This window comes from Sesamum indicum, linkage group LG5 (genome assembly GCF_026168435.1).
Source record: "Sesamum indicum cultivar Baizhima isolate 11 linkage group LG5, ASM2616843v1, whole genome shotgun sequence".
In the NCBI taxonomy this organism is placed as follows: Eukaryota; Viridiplantae; Streptophyta; class Magnoliopsida; order Lamiales; family Pedaliaceae; genus Sesamum; species Sesamum indicum.
Window position 1 is genome coordinate 19,027,697 of NC_142661.1, and position 19,228 is coordinate 19,046,924.

The window sequence follows — 19,228 nt, forward strand, 5'->3', positions numbered from 1 at the left end:
TTATGTATAATTAAATTGTAAATTAATCATTCGTATAATTATAATTATAATTATAATACACTCGTCATATATGATTACCTTTAATTTGAGTGGAGTAATTATGAAAATCTCCTGCAATTAACATTAACGCCACCGAATGACACAGCCTGTCTGTTTAGCAGAATTAAATATTTCAAAGGAAATGACAGTCACATACACAAATATTAAAAATGTACTAAAATAATAATAATACATAGAAAAAGGTCATCATGACATAATTAAAATCAGATAATGTTGTTCACTAAAATACACCAACTAACAATTCAATCCTATAAATGCGATTATACTTAAAAACATTGGAAACATGTTCATAAAAGCGATTTGGAAAGCAATATATATATATATATATATAGTTCTTAGGATTCCTTTTAACCACTGTATATCTAGTTGGTTTGGTTTGAGCTTCTTTTATTTTTGTTTTTTCACTTTTTTATTTGGGATTTAATAATTAAATATATCCTTTTTCGTTTTTCTTTTGTTGGTAGTCGACTACGACGATCAAGATGACCAATCATAAATCATAGACGTGAATGGAGAAAGAATATGATAAGAAGAATAATAATAAATGTATATATGTATGTAGATGGTAATATTTATATTAATTTATGTTTTTGTTTCATAATTTAATTCTATTAGGATTTTTTTTGGTTATAATTAAGCTTATAAGAATTTATGGAATGAACTCATTATTCAATATTTTTTTATTATAGACTAGAATTTTTTTTAAAAAAAATGAATTTAGCATATCTAATTTAGTTTAGAATAATTGTCCTACATCACACAATCGAAACCTAGAAAGTGTTGAAAGTGATATGGGATGGTCTGAGTAGAATCCTATTACATTTGTTACACAATACATATGAGTTAGGTAGATAAATGATTAATACATATTTAAAATAAAAAAAAATATTTATATTATTGTAGAAGGAATTTTTTTACGTATCAACTTTTGAATATTTAAATTTACTTCTTAAGGAAAAGAGATCAGAACAGTGATTTTAATATATATTTTTTTTAATAATATCATAATTACAATGTTTGTTTTTTTTTCCTCTCGTCCACTACTCTGCGTTTTCCTCTCACCTAACTTATCCATCTTTCTTTTTCTTATAAACTTTTATATTTTTAATAAACACAGAACTTCAATTCATATTTCTTCTCTCTCGCCTTACTTTATATTTCTTTCTTCTCATGATTTTTCTATATTCATCTCATATCATAATTATTTTTTATATGCTCGTGAGAATCGTGTGCGACGAGGATATACACTATTTAAGTCCAAATCCTAAAGATTTTGTACATGGGCAATAAACATTGATGAGAGTGGGGCATTAATAAAAAAGGAGTAATGTGTATGTGTGTGTGTTTTTGAATTAAAGTTAGTATAAAAAGTGAAGAGGACTGAACAGTAAAAAAGGTACAAAGGGCCGTATGATATGGAGCGGAGCGGCCTTTTCACGCATGCATGCATATCTTTCGCTGCGCTGGGACTGCTTGTACCTCACTGATGGCCAATTTGCGTGTACTTCTCAACAAACTCTCAGGACCACCGGGTCTATCACTATGCTCTTCATTCACTTCATTCACAATTATTATCCTATCATAATATACCTCAGCCCTTTTTCTTATTTTTTTTATATTATTTGTCTTGTGTGTATATAATAAATAATATTTTATATTTTAAAATATATTATAAATAAATATATATACATATAAACCAACACATTATATTTTCAAACAAAAAAGAAAAAAAGAAAGAAAGAAGAAAAAAAGGAAATCGACATAGGAATATTATTGAGATAATAATAAAATTATTGTTTGTCATAACAGTCATTTGTGAGAGTAAAAGGCCATTCTTTTTTATATAGTACAAATATATATTTTCATCAAACTATATAAAAATAAGGGTAAATTACAATTACCTGCCTTGAGATTTGGTATAATTACAAATACATTCTCGTTGTTTGAAAAATTGTAAATACTCCCTTGATTTTAACGTCCGTCTAACAAGGAGCTCATTCCGTTAACTTTCCATCCAATTTTGATGATGAACTGTCGAAAATGCTCTTTAAGATATAAATTATAAATTTTTTATATATTTTATAATTTTTTAAAATATTTTTATGAACTAGTATTTCCTCTATATTATTTATTTTATCTATTCCCAATTTTTTAATATATTTTTTCAAATATTCTTTTTTATTTTTTAAAAAAATTCAACAAGGGTAAAATAGTAATATTCACTTCACCGTTTAGGGACGGCACATTTATTTTTAATTTGAGGGAGGTATTTATAATTTTTAAACAACGAAGGGGCATTCGTAATTGTGTCAAATCTCAAAGGAGGTAATCGTAATTTACTCTAAAAATAAATAAAAATTTTATATTTAAGAAAAAAATAAAAATGGTAGTAATTGCTTTCAAACATTTAATTTTTCTTCAAAATTGTTGCCAATCAAGATAGTTATCATAGGGGTTAAAATAAATAAATGCATTACCATATTTTCCTCAGAAAATAATGATTAAGGAGTTATGACTTAACTTTATCGTACGCCTATATGTAATTAGAGGAAAAAATTTAATTTAAATAGAGTTTGATCAGACATAAATTAATTAAATAATACGTGTAATATATTTATTGTATGATTGAAGTACGATTAATTTATTTTTGGTTAAAAGTGAGGATGGGATGATTAAGAGTTTCTAACTGTTATGAAATATTCAATTTTAATTGTAATTAGTAGTTGAAAGGGTGAGTTTGTCACCATAACCCAATGAGATACAAACTATACCAAAAATACTTCTTACAATTAAGTTATAAGTCTATTATTGTAAATGAAATTGTATATAAACTGTTCCAATCCTACAACTCACCTTGCGAGAAGATGTTGTCTGTCCTATTTGAACTATTACTTTAACATTGATCAATTATATTTTAAATAGAATAATACGATAATACATATATATATTTAATTTATATATGTGACATATTAAATTGCGTGTGCATAATTTAAAAAAAATAAAAAAATAAGAAATGAAAAGTTATTAAAATGGACACGTGAAAATTGAAAGGAAGAAACTTGACAAGTCAAATTAATAAAAGACAAGAAATAGTAATTTTCAATTATAAAAGAGTATAGATTTTAGTTAAGGTAAAATATTTTTGTATCTTATAAGTATATGTTGTTAGTATTTTTTATATTGTAATTTATTTTATTTATAAATTTAGTTATGAATATTTCATATTTGATCATTTTAGTCTCGTATTTATAATTTATATCATTCACATTAAATTTAGTTATGAATATTTCATATTTGATCATTTTAGTCTCGTATTTATAATTTATATCATTCACATTAAATTTTATTTTTTATCATGTCGTTAATACAAAATTATTAACGTATGACTAAATTGATTAAAAAAAACTAAATAAAAAATGTTCAAAACCAAATGTATAAATGGAGTAACTCATGGAATCAAAAGTGAGGAAAGAGTTGCAGTTACGAAATCAAAAATATAATTTTGTCTATAATTAATTATAAGTTTAAAGACTAACTTAATCAATTTGTAATGTAATTATTAATTAATTGTGTATGATGAAATCTAATTAAATGTATTAATAATTAGATTAGAAGCACAGTTTGCCTCGATGTTGCGAACCCCGGATTTGAATCAGCAGCAAAATCTACCAACACATTCTGAGTCTTTCTCTTCGCCATTACTGTTTGCTCTTCCCCACTTTCAAATTCCCCCTTCTCCATAACTTTCTCTTCCCTTTTTCTCCTACCTTTATAAACCCATCATTTCAATCGTCCGATACTGATTTTCTTTCTATTCGTGATGATGGCTCACAAACAGTTGTTGCATGAGCTCCTCAAGGAAGATCAGGAGCCATTTCACTTGAAGAGCTATATCGTGGAAAGGCGCTCTCAGTTGAAGAAATCCTCTCCAACAACCGCTTTACAAGTCAAGAATCGCAAGCCCATTACCTCTACAAAGCCCAGAAATCTCCGCAGACATTCCTGTTTTTTGTCGTCCCCGGACGTCAGGAAATCGCCGTTTCTTGATTTTCCGTCGCCGGCGATTAGCCCCTGTAAGTCTCCTGCCGGTGCTGTTTTCCTCCACGTGCCGTCCGGGACTGCCGCACTCCTAGTTGAAGCGGCTATGAGAATCCAGAAGCAGCAGCAGTCGAAGGCCCGAGGTCAGATTAAGAACGTCGGGTTTGGGTTGTTTGGGTCCTTTCTGAAGAGACTGAGAGATCGGAGTAAGAACAGAAAGCGTGCTCTTGGGGATAACGGGATGAATGTTTTGAGCAATCATGAGCTAAAAGAGAGTGAGACGTCGCCGGGGAATACGAGGATTTCGTGTTCTTGCAGTAGTGGTAGTTTGAGCAGAGGGGATTTGGAGGAGGCCTCCACCAGCACTTTCAGGCGTCTTCATGAGGAATTTGATGAGATTAATGACGAGTTTGGGTTAGGCGAAGAGCGCTTTTGCTCGAGCCCTATCAGCCCGTTCAGATTTTCTCTTCACAGAAGCGCGTCGTCCTCCGGTCGCCGCACGCCGGATTTCTCTTCTCCGGCGCCTTCTCCCAGTCGCCACGTAAAGCAGGTTTGTGTTCTCTTGATAATTCGAGTTTCTTAATAATCTTTTTGAAAGGAAAATCATATTTTGTTTATTTAATTTTGATTCATGCTAATTCAAGACCGCGAAGAATTCAAATATAGACAGCTGAACTTACGACACAGATGAATATGTATTACGTTTGTGACGCTTGTGCTGTCGGTATACAATCTCCTTGGTCTGATTCGGTGGCCGGAATGTCGACTTGAAATCTCCATTCCAACCTCGAATATTAGCCTCAAAATTATCAGTAATCCACCAAATTTACAGATCAATCCATTCCCTCTTTTGTTTTTTTCTTGTCAGCACCTGTCTGTTTGTTTAAATACTGTACTTGCGATCAGATCACGCCTCTGCCACCAAAATATTTCTCTAATTACATGTCTCACCTCATATAATTTTCCCAGAAAACGACAATCTTGATTACATTTTCCTCGTTGGATTCTAATACTACCTCCACATTCGAATTCCATGTTAGTGATCCTCTGTTTTCACCTCTGGGAGAGATTGTCAGCAGTCAGTTTTTGTCATTCGTGTGAATGGTCACAACTTTTATAATATTATTCTGACATGAATATCTTAACCTTAATAGGAGAATGGAAATTACGAAACCAGAAATTCGGACAATGTACAAGGAGTAGAAGAGGAGAAGGAACAATGTAGTCCAGTATCCGTATTAGACCCTTTCTTTGAAGATGATGACCATGTAAGTGGAGAAGCAGAAGCAGAAGCAGAAGACTACGATGATGATGATTATGATCTCGAGTCCAGTTACGCAAATGTACAAAGTACGTAACAAACTTTTACAAATTTTGTTCAATTATATTAATTTTTATTAAGCATGTTGCATCAGATGCTATATGATCAATCATGCTGCGTAGATCGTTTGTTGCTCGGTCGTTTTCATCTATATGTTGGAGAGGTTCTATCAAAGTCAATTGGTCTGATTTGATATGTTTAATTGTTTCTAAGATCTAATGCATGTGGGTGTACCTTTCCTAGTACTGTTACTACAACTTATGACCTCAGTTCCGATCAAATGTGACCTCATTTTGTCTTCACAAAGCTGAGAAGATTAGATGTTAGTAACTTGAAAATGGCCCACAATGAGGAGCTGGAAACTTTTCTTGATTGTTGCCATTATTGAAGTTGGAAAATGATCTGGATTCTACCGTTGGTATTATGTTGGTGGGGATCTTAATTAATATCCCTTTGGCCATTCGTCGTTACCGGATATCATCTCATGACACGCTTGTATTTCGTGGGACCTCAAATCATTCTCAGAACCCCTTTTCCTTAGTGATTTGTCTGGTGGTCTGAAATACTAATTGCAGTACGATAGTGAAGTGTGTTACTTTTCATTATGGATTCATTGTTTCTTTTCAATTACTAAGTCCTTCAAATTGGACATCCTCAGCCACGAATTTGCAACAGTTTCGATTGTGATCGTGCTTTTTTCTTGCACTAAACATGCAGGAGCAAAAGAGCAACTCTTATACAGGCTTCGAAGATTTGAACAACTGGCAGAATTGGATCCAATTGAACTCGAGAGGAAATTGCTGGAAGATTCAGACAATGAATACCTCCAAGGAGAGAGCGTAGAGTCCGATGAGGACAAGCCTTTGTCACCGTACAGAAAACAAGATTTAGACACATACGTAAACGAAGCGTTTAGCCCGTCTAGCCTTCAACATAATTCTAGAGAAAGCAAAATAATTTGCTTGTGCACTAAAGAAGAGATTTTGAGAAGAATCTGCAACAGGTTGCATCCATCGAAAGAAGTTGAAATTGATTCGATTGGCACTATGGTGGAGTTGGATTTCAAGAGAGATATGGATGGATGGAAAAATTTTCGGGAGCAGGCAGAAGAGAAAGTAGCAGAAGTCGAGGTAGGGATCTTTGAGTTACTGGTGAAAGAACTGTCGGAAGAGTTGTTTTACATGGATGAACAACGGCAGGAACTCGAGTATGTAGACATAGAATGCTCGTGATTCTTGTACAATTGTTTGGTTTATTTGGTCCAGTTTGAGGATGGATTCGATTCGAATATTTGAGGGTAAATTAGTTTTGAATGTCGTATTACATTTCACTCAAGTGTTTTAAAAAATAATTTATATACGTTTTCAGGTATATGTGAAAAAATGGATTAACGACCATTGCAAAATCATAATTAATTTATATTAACCACAGTATTTTTCTTTGCGTCATGGTAATTTACCATGATACAAAATTATATTTTTACAAGTGAATTGAACAAAAAGATACTAATTTTTAAATAATTAGACAATTATATATATAATCTACTGTAATTTTGAATAGTAAAATTGATCAAACATCCAGTACATCATTTTAGTGAACATAATTGACTAATGATAAATTAATCAACACAATTTTCCTTGTAGGTTCGGAACAAAAGTGAACGTGCCCTAAATTTTTACTTGCCCTAGTCTGGAAATTTGGATATATGCATGAGATCCAATCAATTTGGGGTTATGCAAAAGCAAAAACAGTTGGCAGATTAGAGTAGTAATGGTGGTTGTCATGAGACCTCCATAATGATGTGACTTTTCATACTTCATTATTGGATGATTACTTATATTAATTTTGGTGGAGTTTAGTACGTGTTTGCATGTTATTGGCAGTAGTCATTAATTTAGTAAAAAAGGAAAAAATGCAATTTACTCTCATATAATATTGTAAATGTACAAATTACCCTTCAAAGAATTTTTTTTTTAAATAAAATAATTTACCCCCTATTGCTTTACTTTAAAGACATAGAAGAGTAAATTATTATTTTTTTTTATAAAAAATTAATTTTTTCATTTATAATATCACGGGAATAAATTGCATTAAACCCCATTAATTTATAATGCCAAAACTTACCTCCACTATTGTCTAGCCTGCAATAATAACATCCTAAGATGACTTGCTATTTTTTTTTTTTATAATGAATATAATTTGCTACACATTTCAATACATTCAAATATAAAACATAAGTAAATATTTGGATAACTTTAAATTATAGACTACAATTAAATGAAACCATAAAAATAATGAATTACTAAAATAAATAGATAACCACGTTTATGCAACTCGAATCGATAATTTTTTTTTGTTGTGAGGGCTTAATTATACTATTTCAACAATAACTCATGATCGGATAACTTTATGTACAATATACATATATGGTTAACATACAACTATTTTGTTCATTTTGCTTTACATTGTGCTATATATACAGATGATGTAGGGTAATCTTATGAATGTCGCATTCAAATCCAGCCCTAGCTCATCTTAGATCTTCATATAATTTTTGAATTCATTTTATTTATTTAGAGTCTTTACGACCTAGTTCTGATACCTCTAAACCTTAATATGTATGAACCTCTTACAGTCATTCCATCATTTTTTGTGTATGTGGTTTACGTGGAATCGTACAATTGGACAAAAGCTATAATAGTCGACCTCCATGCTCCAGGTACAAGTTTTTCTACCCGATCATTGTTACAGTCTTGATTCATTCTTTTTTTACTTATGATCTACTTAACTTAAGTACCGGGGCTATTACCGGGGCCTTCCAATGTGGTTCTGACGGTAAGGGCCTTTCGATGTGGTTATGTAGGTGATTTATTTTGTATATTTTAGTTGTAGTCGAGAGATTTAATGCATATTTTACTCATTATGAATAACAATATTCTAATTTGTCGTAAATATTTTAACCCAATAAATAAGAAAGAACTATAATAATATCACTGCTTATGAGGTAATGTTTTTCACAATTTATTTAAACATATTAAAAAACAAAAAAAAATAATTAGTTGTTATTTGTGTATATATAATTGATTGTAACACAATTTGTTGCATTATGCCAATGATAATATAGTTTTTAGTTACACCTAAGGAAATGACTAGATATGACAAGTGGTCTAGGGCAGGTTAAAGACCAATTATTGGAAATGATTTGATGGGAATATCCAATTATGCATCTCCACATTTCCCGTTTTGGATTTTTGCAAAAAAAGATTATTTTCAAAAAAGTGATTTTCGACGTAAAGTTGAAAGTTGTAATAAAATTAAAAGTGAATATTATTGTGAAAAAAAGTAAGAAGCAGAAAAAAATTAAATTGAATTGTATTTGAAAAAAAAATACTTATAAAATAAAATTAATTAATTAAAGTTTATTTTGTGTTAAAAAGATACTATTTTTCGTTATTATTTCACTTGTTGTTTGTTAATAATAGTTATTTTTCTAGAAAAAATAATAAATTTTATTTTTATTTTCTAAAAAATATTTTAAAAAATATGTTTAATTTAATAATGCTCCCACTAAGTAATATAATTATTGATTCATACACAATAATTAAACTTGTAAGATTGCACAAAAAGATATTATTTTATTAATTAATCAAATAATAATATATGAACGAAATAATATAATTAGATGATATAGCAAATAAAATATAAAACTTTTAGAACATTAAATATTTAAAAGTGTAAATTTTAATTATTACTAAATTATTCAAATTATTTGAAAACTCCAATATCAACTTTAAATATATTTTTAAAAATAAATTAAAAATATTAAGTTAAATTAAGATTATTATAATAATGGTAGAGTAGTAAAAAATGAAGTTTGATTTATTTACAAAAAGCTAAAACAGCTAGAAGCACCTCCAAACTGCTTCTAGCTAACCTAAAAATATTTTTTCTTAGTCATTTCAGAAGTAGAAGTTAGCATCACAAACACTTAAAAAATATTTTTTGAGAGTCAAAAAAATTGAAAGACGCTTTTTTAAAGCGGTCGGGAACACTCAATCACAACATAATATCTTTTACTATTTCATGTACAAATTGATGCGCACGCAAAATTATACAACTTATGGTACTTAGTTGATATAATTCTTAAATGGAAAATGTAAAATTATAATTTTTTTTTCAACATATTTTGAATAAAAAAGTTATAGAAACTTATTTGTAACTGTTAGAAATACCCACCAAACAAAGAATCCAAACACAATGAAATAATGAGGGAATCTTGAAAAGGGAAAAATGCAAGTGTCCTTTGGTCATACGTTGTAACTGCAGACCATTCTCCTATGAAAAATTACACTCCCCTCTTTGATATAAGTAATTATATATAGATTTTTTATGATTTAGAAAAAGATAAATTGCATAATATCCCTTATATTTTTAAAATTTAATTAAAAAAATTCTTATGTTAAAAAAAATAGGCCGAAGAACCGCTACATGCATTTTATAAAATACAACACAAAAATTCCCTCTTCGTTAGATATGAATATTTATCTTTTTTTTATTAATATCAATAATTTAAATAAATTTTAATTAATAAAAAAATTTATTTATTACATACAAACAATATATGTATAAAGAATTTATATATAATTATAGTAAACTTGAAGGAACGAGTGAATATCCCTAATAATAATGCTTGCAGAGCTACTGTACCTTTCTCTCTGACAGCGACTGAGTTTTTCAGTCATCATTTTATTAAATTAATCCGTAGACCATAAATTGCAACAAGATAAGTAAGCAGAGTAGTGGTCTATGATTATACAAACACGTCATACATATAGTTGAAAATATTGGACATTAATTTTGATTTTAAATAATTATTTATTAATACTTTTGACATATTGTAAAACATTAATTACGTATTCAACAAATTTATCTGATGAGTCTCGCCCAGAAATTTCTGAACTTTCCGCCACCAGACAACTACTATCCTATTCTCTGTCGAATGATTGTCTGAATTCCAGCTTTCCCAGAATTCGTGGATATGGGCGACAATCCCACCGAAGAATACCGAAAGGATGAACACGTCGTCAAAATCTGGCAAGTCAACAAGGAGCGATTGACTCGGATGCAGCAAAAAATCGCCGACACGCCACGAATCCTGAGTCGATCTGCCGGCAAGAGCTCTTGCTGCATCTTCAAGGTTCCTCAGAGCCTGATCGACATCAACGGGCGCTGCTATCAGCCGCACATAGTCTCCGTCGGGCCATTCCACCACGGCGACCCCCGCCTCAGGATGATCGAAGAGCACAAGTGGAGATTCTTGAGCACTCTGTTGAAGCGAACGCAGCAGGCAGCCAAAGGGTTGAGCTTGGAGGATTTCTTGCGAGCAGCTCAGCCGCTGGAAGCCGAAGCTAGGGAGTGCTACTCGGCGACTATCCATTTTTCCGGCGACGAGTTCATCGAGATGTTGGTTCTTGATGGGTGTTTCGTGATCGAGCTGTTCAGGAAATTCGGAGGGGTTGTCCCGTTTGAAGCTGATGATCCTCTGCTCTCGATGTCATGGGTCTACTCCTTTTTCTTGAGGGATCTGATCCGGCTCGAAAATCAGATCCCCTTTTTCGTCCTGCAATGCCTGTTTGACCTAACCCGAATGCCGGGTGAAGAATCGGGTCCCTCTCTATCCAATTTGACATTGAAATTCTTCAATAACGCCCTCCAAAGATCGGACGAATTCGTGAACAAATTCCAAAACCCAACACCCAAGCACCTCCTCGACTTGCTCCGGACGAGTTTCATCCCCGACGGGTACGAGGAGCCCACCCAGAGCAAATACACAAACACCCACGTAATCCAATGCATCTCCAAGCTCCGGCGGGCTGGAATCAGATTAAAACCCGGATCAGAAGAAAGCTTCTTAGTAATAAAATTCAGTCGGGGTGTGATGGAAATGCCGACGATAACCATCGACGATTTCATGAGCTCGTTCTTGCTCAACTGCGTGGCTTACGAGCAATGCCACAGGGACTGCTCCAAGCATATGACCACGTACGCGACATTGTTGGACTGTTTGATCAACACCGCCAAGGATGTGGAGTATCTGTGTGATAGGAACATTATAGAGAATTATTTCGGGGCGGATGCCGAGGTTGCGAGGTTCATAAACAATATGGGAAAGGACGTGTCGTTCGACATCGACATGTGTTATCTGTCGGAGCTGTTCAATGAGGTGAATCACTATTACAGGAACCATTGGCATGTCCATTGGGCGAGCTTCAAGTACACTTATTTCAACACGCCGTGGTCTTTCATCTCGGCGTTGGCTGCTTTTGTTCTGCTGGCTCTGACGGTGGCTCAGACGCTTTTCACTATTATAGCTTATGTTCGTCCGCCGTAGGTTTGGAGTTGAGTGTTGTGTTTTTTGTTGGATCATTTGTTGTATGAGTGAATAGTGATGGCCCAATTAGTACACGGGTTAGAGTTCTTGGATGTTTGGAGGGATTCTTTCATCATGGAAATGTTGGGAATGTGAATCTTTGTATATTACTTGCCATTTTGATCGCTTAATTAATAATTATTTTCCCTATAAAAGAAGTAGATATCTATATATATATATATATATTACAACACAACGATTAAGCTCATTTTGATCAAATACTAATTTTTGATAATTTTATATTTTTTTAATTGACAAGAAAAAATATCATTGGTCGAAACACTTCTACTTAAATATATTAAATATTTATTTTGTCTTTATTCAAAATCTTATCTTCATAATTAATTTAATTTTTTAATTATCAAAAAGAATTATTTATTATTGGTTAGTAATATTAATCTCATATTTTCTGAAATAGTCAATATACATATGTGTTCAGAAACTAGATGATTTCACATGAAGGCCTCCTTTCCTAACCATTACGTTACTGTCGGGGCCCAACCAGAAGGAGGATTTGGGCTTCAAAAATTTGTTGTCCGGACAAAATTAACGCTTTTGTCCAACCCAACTCTACATTTCATTATACACTCAGAATCAGAATTTGTCAAAGACATGAAAAAACAAAATAAGTATATATTGCTACAAAATTCTATGAAATCTTCATCGTGATGATGCAAAAATTTTGGTCATGAGTATTTGATTTTTTTTTTTACTTTTTATAATTATTATTAATTATATCATTAAATACATTCAACTACCAAACGCTTTTGTTAGATACTATTTCTTTACTCCAATCAGTATTTTAAGTATGAAATGTTCGTAACCTTACCTACATCATTAATGATTTCAATGTAAATAATATAATTTAAATGAAAAAATAAATTACTACAAGAACATATATCGAATACAATGTCGTCGGATCAAATTCTTGTATTAATTGTCGGCGGCCGAATGGCGAGACCAAGATGGATTAATTGGATAGAGATCTAATTAAACTTTAATTAAAACATGGGACCCACCATAATTGGAAATTAGTAGCCCTTTAATTTGGGCACTGAAGCACTTAAATAATATATATAAACAATTATATCTACTGAACCCCCCCCCCCCAACCCACCCACCCACAACTTAAAAAGGCGTTTTTTCGGGTAATTTCGGTAGTGAATTTTGTAAACAATTAATTTATTTATTAGTGGGCTGTAGCCATCTAATTAGTTCAAGAACATAATGTGTCACCAATTTGCCTAATTAATTAGCGAGTCAATAGATATGATAATTACGCTTATGTGGTCTTCACTAATTTGCTTAATTAATCTCTAATTATCACTAATCTCCACTGCACCAACAATTATTGCTACTTGTCTACTGCTGCACCACACGCCCCTCCAAATTTCCTTCTACAAACTGCGGTCTCCCAACTATTATGAAATAAATTATAATAAATTTATATAAAATAAATAAATATTTACACATTTAATGGGATTCAAATTTATTTATAAAATTTTAACTGTAACTGTTGGGTAATTAAGACCTTAATGATACATATTTTCTCCCAACACACACTTCATTATTTTAACTTTTGAAGTGTGGAATTCGAGCCAACAATAAATTAGAGTGTCCTTTGTGGATTTATTTGAGTCAACTTGATTGAACAGGGCAGCATTATAATTTTGCAGTATTTTACAAAATCTTTTAGTTAACTTGGTCAATGGCCGTTTATTATAAGTGATAATTACATTTGCACTTCTTGATCTATGGTCTATTTAAACAAATTATTCCTATCTTTTTTTATAATTATACATACACCCACCAAAGTATCATTCATTTACACAAACTACCTTTTATTTTTTTGAAAGATCATACACACACCCCTAAAAATGTTAGCATCATTACACAATTATCCCTATTTCTTCTGCTGTGAAGGGTAGTTTTTGTAATTATACAAAAGATAGGAATAGTTTATATAAATAGACCATAAATTAGGGGTGTAAATATAATCACGGATACAGTACAAGAAATATGACTTTTTCTTATAATTAATTACTAAAAAAAGTGGCGAATTTAATTAACCACTTTCACACAATAGTAGGGGTGTTCAGTAGAATTGTAGGATTGCCCAAATTGATCGACCCAACCCAAATCACAGCGCATTAGCAGGTTAAGATTGAGTTGGGGTTGGTCTTGGCACTAGTACAATATGGATCTTTTGAGGTTAATTTATATGCTTTTACGTATAGAGGCAATTTTCATAGTTGTAGAGGCACATAAATTAACCTCAAAAAATTCATATTGTACTAGTGTGGATTACTTAAAGAAATCGCATTTTAGCAATCGAATTTATATTTATAATAAAAATTACCTAAATTGACCCGACCCACACCGCGACACTCCTACACAATAATTAAATTAAACACCATATTAAAGGTTAATTAACTATCGTAAAAAAATCAAATTCTTATATTAATTTTATTTGATCATGGTAAATAAAATTGATTATGTAGTCACTAGAGAATATCTTTTTTTTTTTTTCTGTAATGAAATCTACTCGTACAAAATTGATTTTTGAGCAACTATGGATTCATAAGTTTTTCTTTTAATATATATATTTTTCAGACCAGGTAAGTTATTTGTGGTATACATTAAACTTTTTTTCTTCTTATTCTCATAAATTTTGATAAATGATCATTAGGCTAAGGTCGACAGGAAGTTGCAGGGAGGCAGCATGGGTGGTTATGGATGGCTGATCGATCAAGTTTTTGGGGCCAAATTTCTACAAAAACACTGAAACTTGGAGTGTTTTGAATTATGGAGGATCCATTAATGTCAAAGTCTATATATGCGGCCGGGAAAATTAATAAATTCGACAACATTGAGGATGTAATGAAAAAAGCTAAATTATGTGACGAATGTCATATGGCAACTCGGGCGGACGGATTTGTAAAAAGTGCACAAAAGGATATTCCTAATTACTCATTGCGAATAATACATATATCAACTTTTTTTAATTTGCTTATCATCAAATACTGAAATAAGGGTCCTGAAAAACGTGGTGTATTTAGTTGTAATAAAATATTTTCACCCCCCATCACCTCCTGTCTAAAAGGTTTTGAATAACTTATAACAAAAAAAATATAATATTTGGTTCACTAATTATAAAATGATGGAAATTTTAGTCGTGTTTGATTTAAAAATTTTTATTTAATGAAATAATATGTTTAGTCCAAATTTAATTAAAAAAAAAAACTAAATTGGGTGGCAGGAAATTACTACATTTTTTGCACATGACCTTGTTTATTTGGATTTTTATAATTTTTTCAGCTACTTTTGTTAACATATATAGCATGAGAACCGTAAGGAGAAAAAAAAATGATATCTTAGTTCTATAATAAGTCGATGACACATCTAGTCCATATGTGATTAGTGCAAAAATCCATATGTCATTAGTGCAAAAATGAAACTGATCACATTGCACATGACCTTGATGATTCTATTTTATCGAAAAATTTAAATTTAATTAGAATAAAGATCCAATATAATTTCATAAACAAAAAAAAGTACAAAATATATGAATTTATACAATCTTTTAATTAATTATTGCGCTCATGAGGCAAATACCTTTCTTAATCGCGTATTAGTCGACGACACAGACAAGACAGGTTGGGAAAGAGAGGGGCGGGGCCCATGTTCGGGCATCATCTTTTGCTGCTAACACTCTCCTCTCCATTCAATATATATTCATATTATAAAGAAATAAACACAAAAATTCAATGAAACAGTGCCTGAACAAAACCCTAGAAAATCAACGACTAAATGATTCCTATCTGTTGAAAAAACTAATCAAGGCAACCTGATAGCTTTTCTTCACCAAACCCTTCAAATCATCTCACATCAATCCTCATTCCATCACAAATATCATCCTCTTTTTCGCCCTCACAACTCCAAATCTTTGCTACCTCGATCTCATCATCCTGTTGTAATAAATCTTAATTTGCCCTCATCGATCCATCATTTGCTGCTCTAATTAATTAATCTCAACGGCCGATTGTAATTTATTAAGTTCAGCGATGTCTGTTTTCAGTTATCAAACTGCTTTCAAGACGAGGGATATTGGTCTTTCTTGAAGTGCATTATAACAATGTTAGGTTTCTTGCAGAAATTAAGGACTATATATAACAATCTACTGTAAGTAGGTCGATTTTCATGAGAAAGTAAAGTATGTCAGTGTGGTGTAATTGAAAACCCTAGAACCATATATGTTTTTCATGATCTTCAGACATAATTATATGTACGTTATGTGATATTTCGTACGTATGATTCTGTGTAATAGTTTGAACTTTTAGATTATTCTTTGTCGTTGAAGCCGCTGATCAATCAGGTTGTTGGAATCTGTGTTATCACATATCAAGGCATTAGGTGCAACTGGTAATACACAACTGCTCAAGGAAAAACAGCAAATCCTTTACAAGCAACACAGATTGATGAACGTCACACACACACACACACACGCACACATATATGATCGTTTCAGTTTCGTCATATATTCTTCCCCGTACGAGATTATATATATTACTTATTATTACTGATGCCCGAAACGATCTTGATCAGGTGATTTTCAGACTCTAAAGCCAGAGCAGATGATAGTGAATCAGGGATAGTTCCAGAGGTTCTCATCATGCGCATTTTCTCCGTAATTATTACTCTCATCATCAAATTGACCCAGGCGCGGAGGGCTAATCATCATTCCGTGAGCCATGTTCACGAGAATATTAGGCATATCAAAGATCAAATCCTCGTCTACAAACTCATGATCCGCAGCCGGGACTTCCGGGAACGGTGCAGGAGCTCTGACATTCCCGCCACCGAGAGCATCCACCGCGGCCCCGGCCGCTGCCGCCGCACTTGCGGCTGCAGCCTGGATATCCCTCGGGGAGGTGGAACTGGGAACAGGCAAAGAAGAAGCTGAATTCGGAAAATTAAGTTCCGCTTCTTTGCCCTTGAGAGCAAGCGCCGCCACATCATAGGCGACCGCCGCCATCTCAGGCGTCGCGAATGTGCCAAGCCAAATCCTGTTGGGCGTCCGGGGCTCCCGGATTTCAGAAACCCATTTCCCGCTGCTCTTTCTCCTCCTGACGCCCCGGTAAACCGGGTGGCGACCTGCAAACGCTGACGGGCCACCCTCAGACGGCGGAGAAACGCTGCTGCTGCCACATCCGGTGGATTGCGACATCCTATATTAATTATGACACGTGCATGAAATGCTGATACATGGAATGGAAACATCATCAAGGCAGCCATTTATACAGAGGTAAATTAAAGATGTGCAGGCAGCAGCAGCCGAAAAGCGAGAGAGAAAGAGTGGAAACCAGTTGGGAATAGAAGAGAAGATGAGGATGTGGGGTGTAAGGCAGAAGGGGGTGTTGGATTTCTGGGTTGGAAGGCGTTTATAACGCTCAAGTTCACGCATCTGTTTACGTCGAGAACAGTACTGGACAGGGTTTCTTGATTTTAAGACAGGTTTTTAGAGTAGTGATCATTTGATTTGAGGGACAGAGGAAATTGGATTCGTATTTGCTGGAAACGGAATGTTGAGACGTTGACAGTCTTGTAAAAATATTATAATAGATTTTGCTGCTCAAATCAAACGTGATGTCTAATCCAACAATTCATCCTCACTTAGTTTCTGTATGTCGTACGTGTTACCTTATTAACTGAAACTAACACCGGTTTTGATGCCAACATTATCCGACGTCGACGGAAACAGATTAAACAACTGAATTGCATAGCTAGGGTTTTTGATCCATACGTGTGTATATATATATATATATATATATAATCAAAGAATTTAAATGAGAAACGCAAATGGTTGTGTTATTTAAGAGTTGACATTTTTTGTTCTATACAAATTGATTTTCACAAATTAGTCCTGTAATTTTAAAATTTTGATAATTTTAGTCTTTTATTGGTCAATTTGGCTGGAAATTATATTTTTCTCCTACAAATCAATTTTTGTAGAACCAAAAATCTCAAAAAACTCTAAGTTACAGGACTAAAAATGTTAATCACTCTTAAATTACAGAATTAAAATTATTATTTAATTTAATCATGTGCAAGTCACATCTAATTTTTGAGTCAGATTGGCCTAAAAAGGACACAAATGCCAAAATTTTAAAGTTACAAGATTAAATTAAAAAAATAAAAAATTATAACAGTTTTTTTTTTATCCCAAATGCTATAATTTTTTAATCTATTGGATCGATTATGCTGAGCTCATAAATTTTAGAATAAAAAATACAATACTATGTATCGTGTCGGAGCAAAAGTGTAATTTGGCCACCCTTAAGATGTGGAGGGAGCTTAGCTGCCTCTATATAATCGTAGAATTTGTCATTAACTTTGTGCTTTGCTTGTAGTTCCCCCTGTTTTTCTTTGCCATCATCAGCATAATGCTTTACAACATGCGCATGTTCATCAATTTACTAAGTTTCCTAAACAATTTTTGTTCCATGATAAGAAACAAAAAGAAAATAAGAACCCCATATATGCATGTACAACAAAGTATAAGGAGGCAATTCTATTTTTTTGTTTAGGTTGGAAATTCCGACCAATACATTACACATTTACATTTGGAGGACAAAATACCAAAAAAATGTCTGAAAATTCTAAATCGAACCACTTATAGATTTTCTCAAATTAATAATAAAAATATAATAATGGTAATACTTAAAGGACTAAAATCTTTTTCTCCAAAAAAGAAATATCCAAGGTCAAATTCACCAAATCGACATGGCGTAGCAAATTACTGACTGTGTAATAGGGAAAGGTAAAGTATGAAGTATTACTTTACTTTTACCTACTTTAAAGAGCGTAAACTTGTATCAATATAAATACACCCAATTTCTCATTTGTAAGGACTTTTGGTAAAAGCTTGTATCTAATTTTAGTGCAAGTGTGCTGAATCGCACTCTATTTTTTCGATATTATTTTGAAAATCTAATTACATTGTAATTAAAGTTTTATTTTTTTTTTTACTTATTATATATAATACTTATCATTATCTGATTTATTTTTCATAATCAAAACGGTGGGTTTTCTTCAAGCCTCATGATAGAATCTTTTGGCAAGGCATGACAAAAAGGAATACAGGTGAGGTAATTATGTTATTGTTCTCTCTTTAATTACTACAGCATATGTATAAGACACTCAGATACGTAATTTTAGTTCCAATTTGGTCGAACTCGTTGTAATATTTTTTTAGAAAAAGTGATTACATAATCATATTAGTAAGAATAAATCGACCAATATATTAATTGGATCAATAACTGAGATATTACAATAAACTGAAGTCAAGTGAAAAATATATTTATTACAATAATAATAAA

At 32.3% G+C, this 19,228-nt stretch overlaps 2 protein-coding genes and 1 pseudogene across 2 annotated transcripts; 2 read left to right on the plus strand and 1 right to left on the minus strand.

Moving 5' to 3' along the window:
- Positions 1-3,680: 3,680 nt before the first annotated feature.
- Positions 3,681-6,749, plus strand: LOC105179540 (uncharacterized). The gene is made up of 3 exons (XM_011103192.3): positions 3,681-4,648; positions 5,253-5,448; positions 6,137-6,749. Exons 1-3 carry the CDS (start codon positions 3,881-3,883, stop codon positions 6,649-6,651), a joined length of 1,479 nt encoding a protein of 492 aa, XP_011101494.2. The 5' UTR covers positions 3,681-3,880; the 3' UTR covers positions 6,652-6,749.
- Positions 6,750-10,286: 3,537 nt separating this feature from the next.
- LOC105179539 (transmembrane protein, putative (DUF247)) lies at positions 10,287-11,966 on the plus strand. The gene has a single exon (XM_011103191.3). It carries the CDS (start codon positions 10,458-10,460, stop codon positions 11,808-11,810), a length of 1,353 nt encoding a protein of 450 aa, XP_011101493.2. The 5' UTR covers positions 10,287-10,457; the 3' UTR covers positions 11,811-11,966.
- Positions 11,967-16,233: 4,267 nt separating this feature from the next.
- On the minus strand, positions 16,234-17,479 carry LOC105179556 (ethylene-responsive transcription factor ERF024 pseudogene; annotated as a pseudogene).
- Between the last annotated feature and the right edge of the window lie 1,749 nt (positions 17,480-19,228).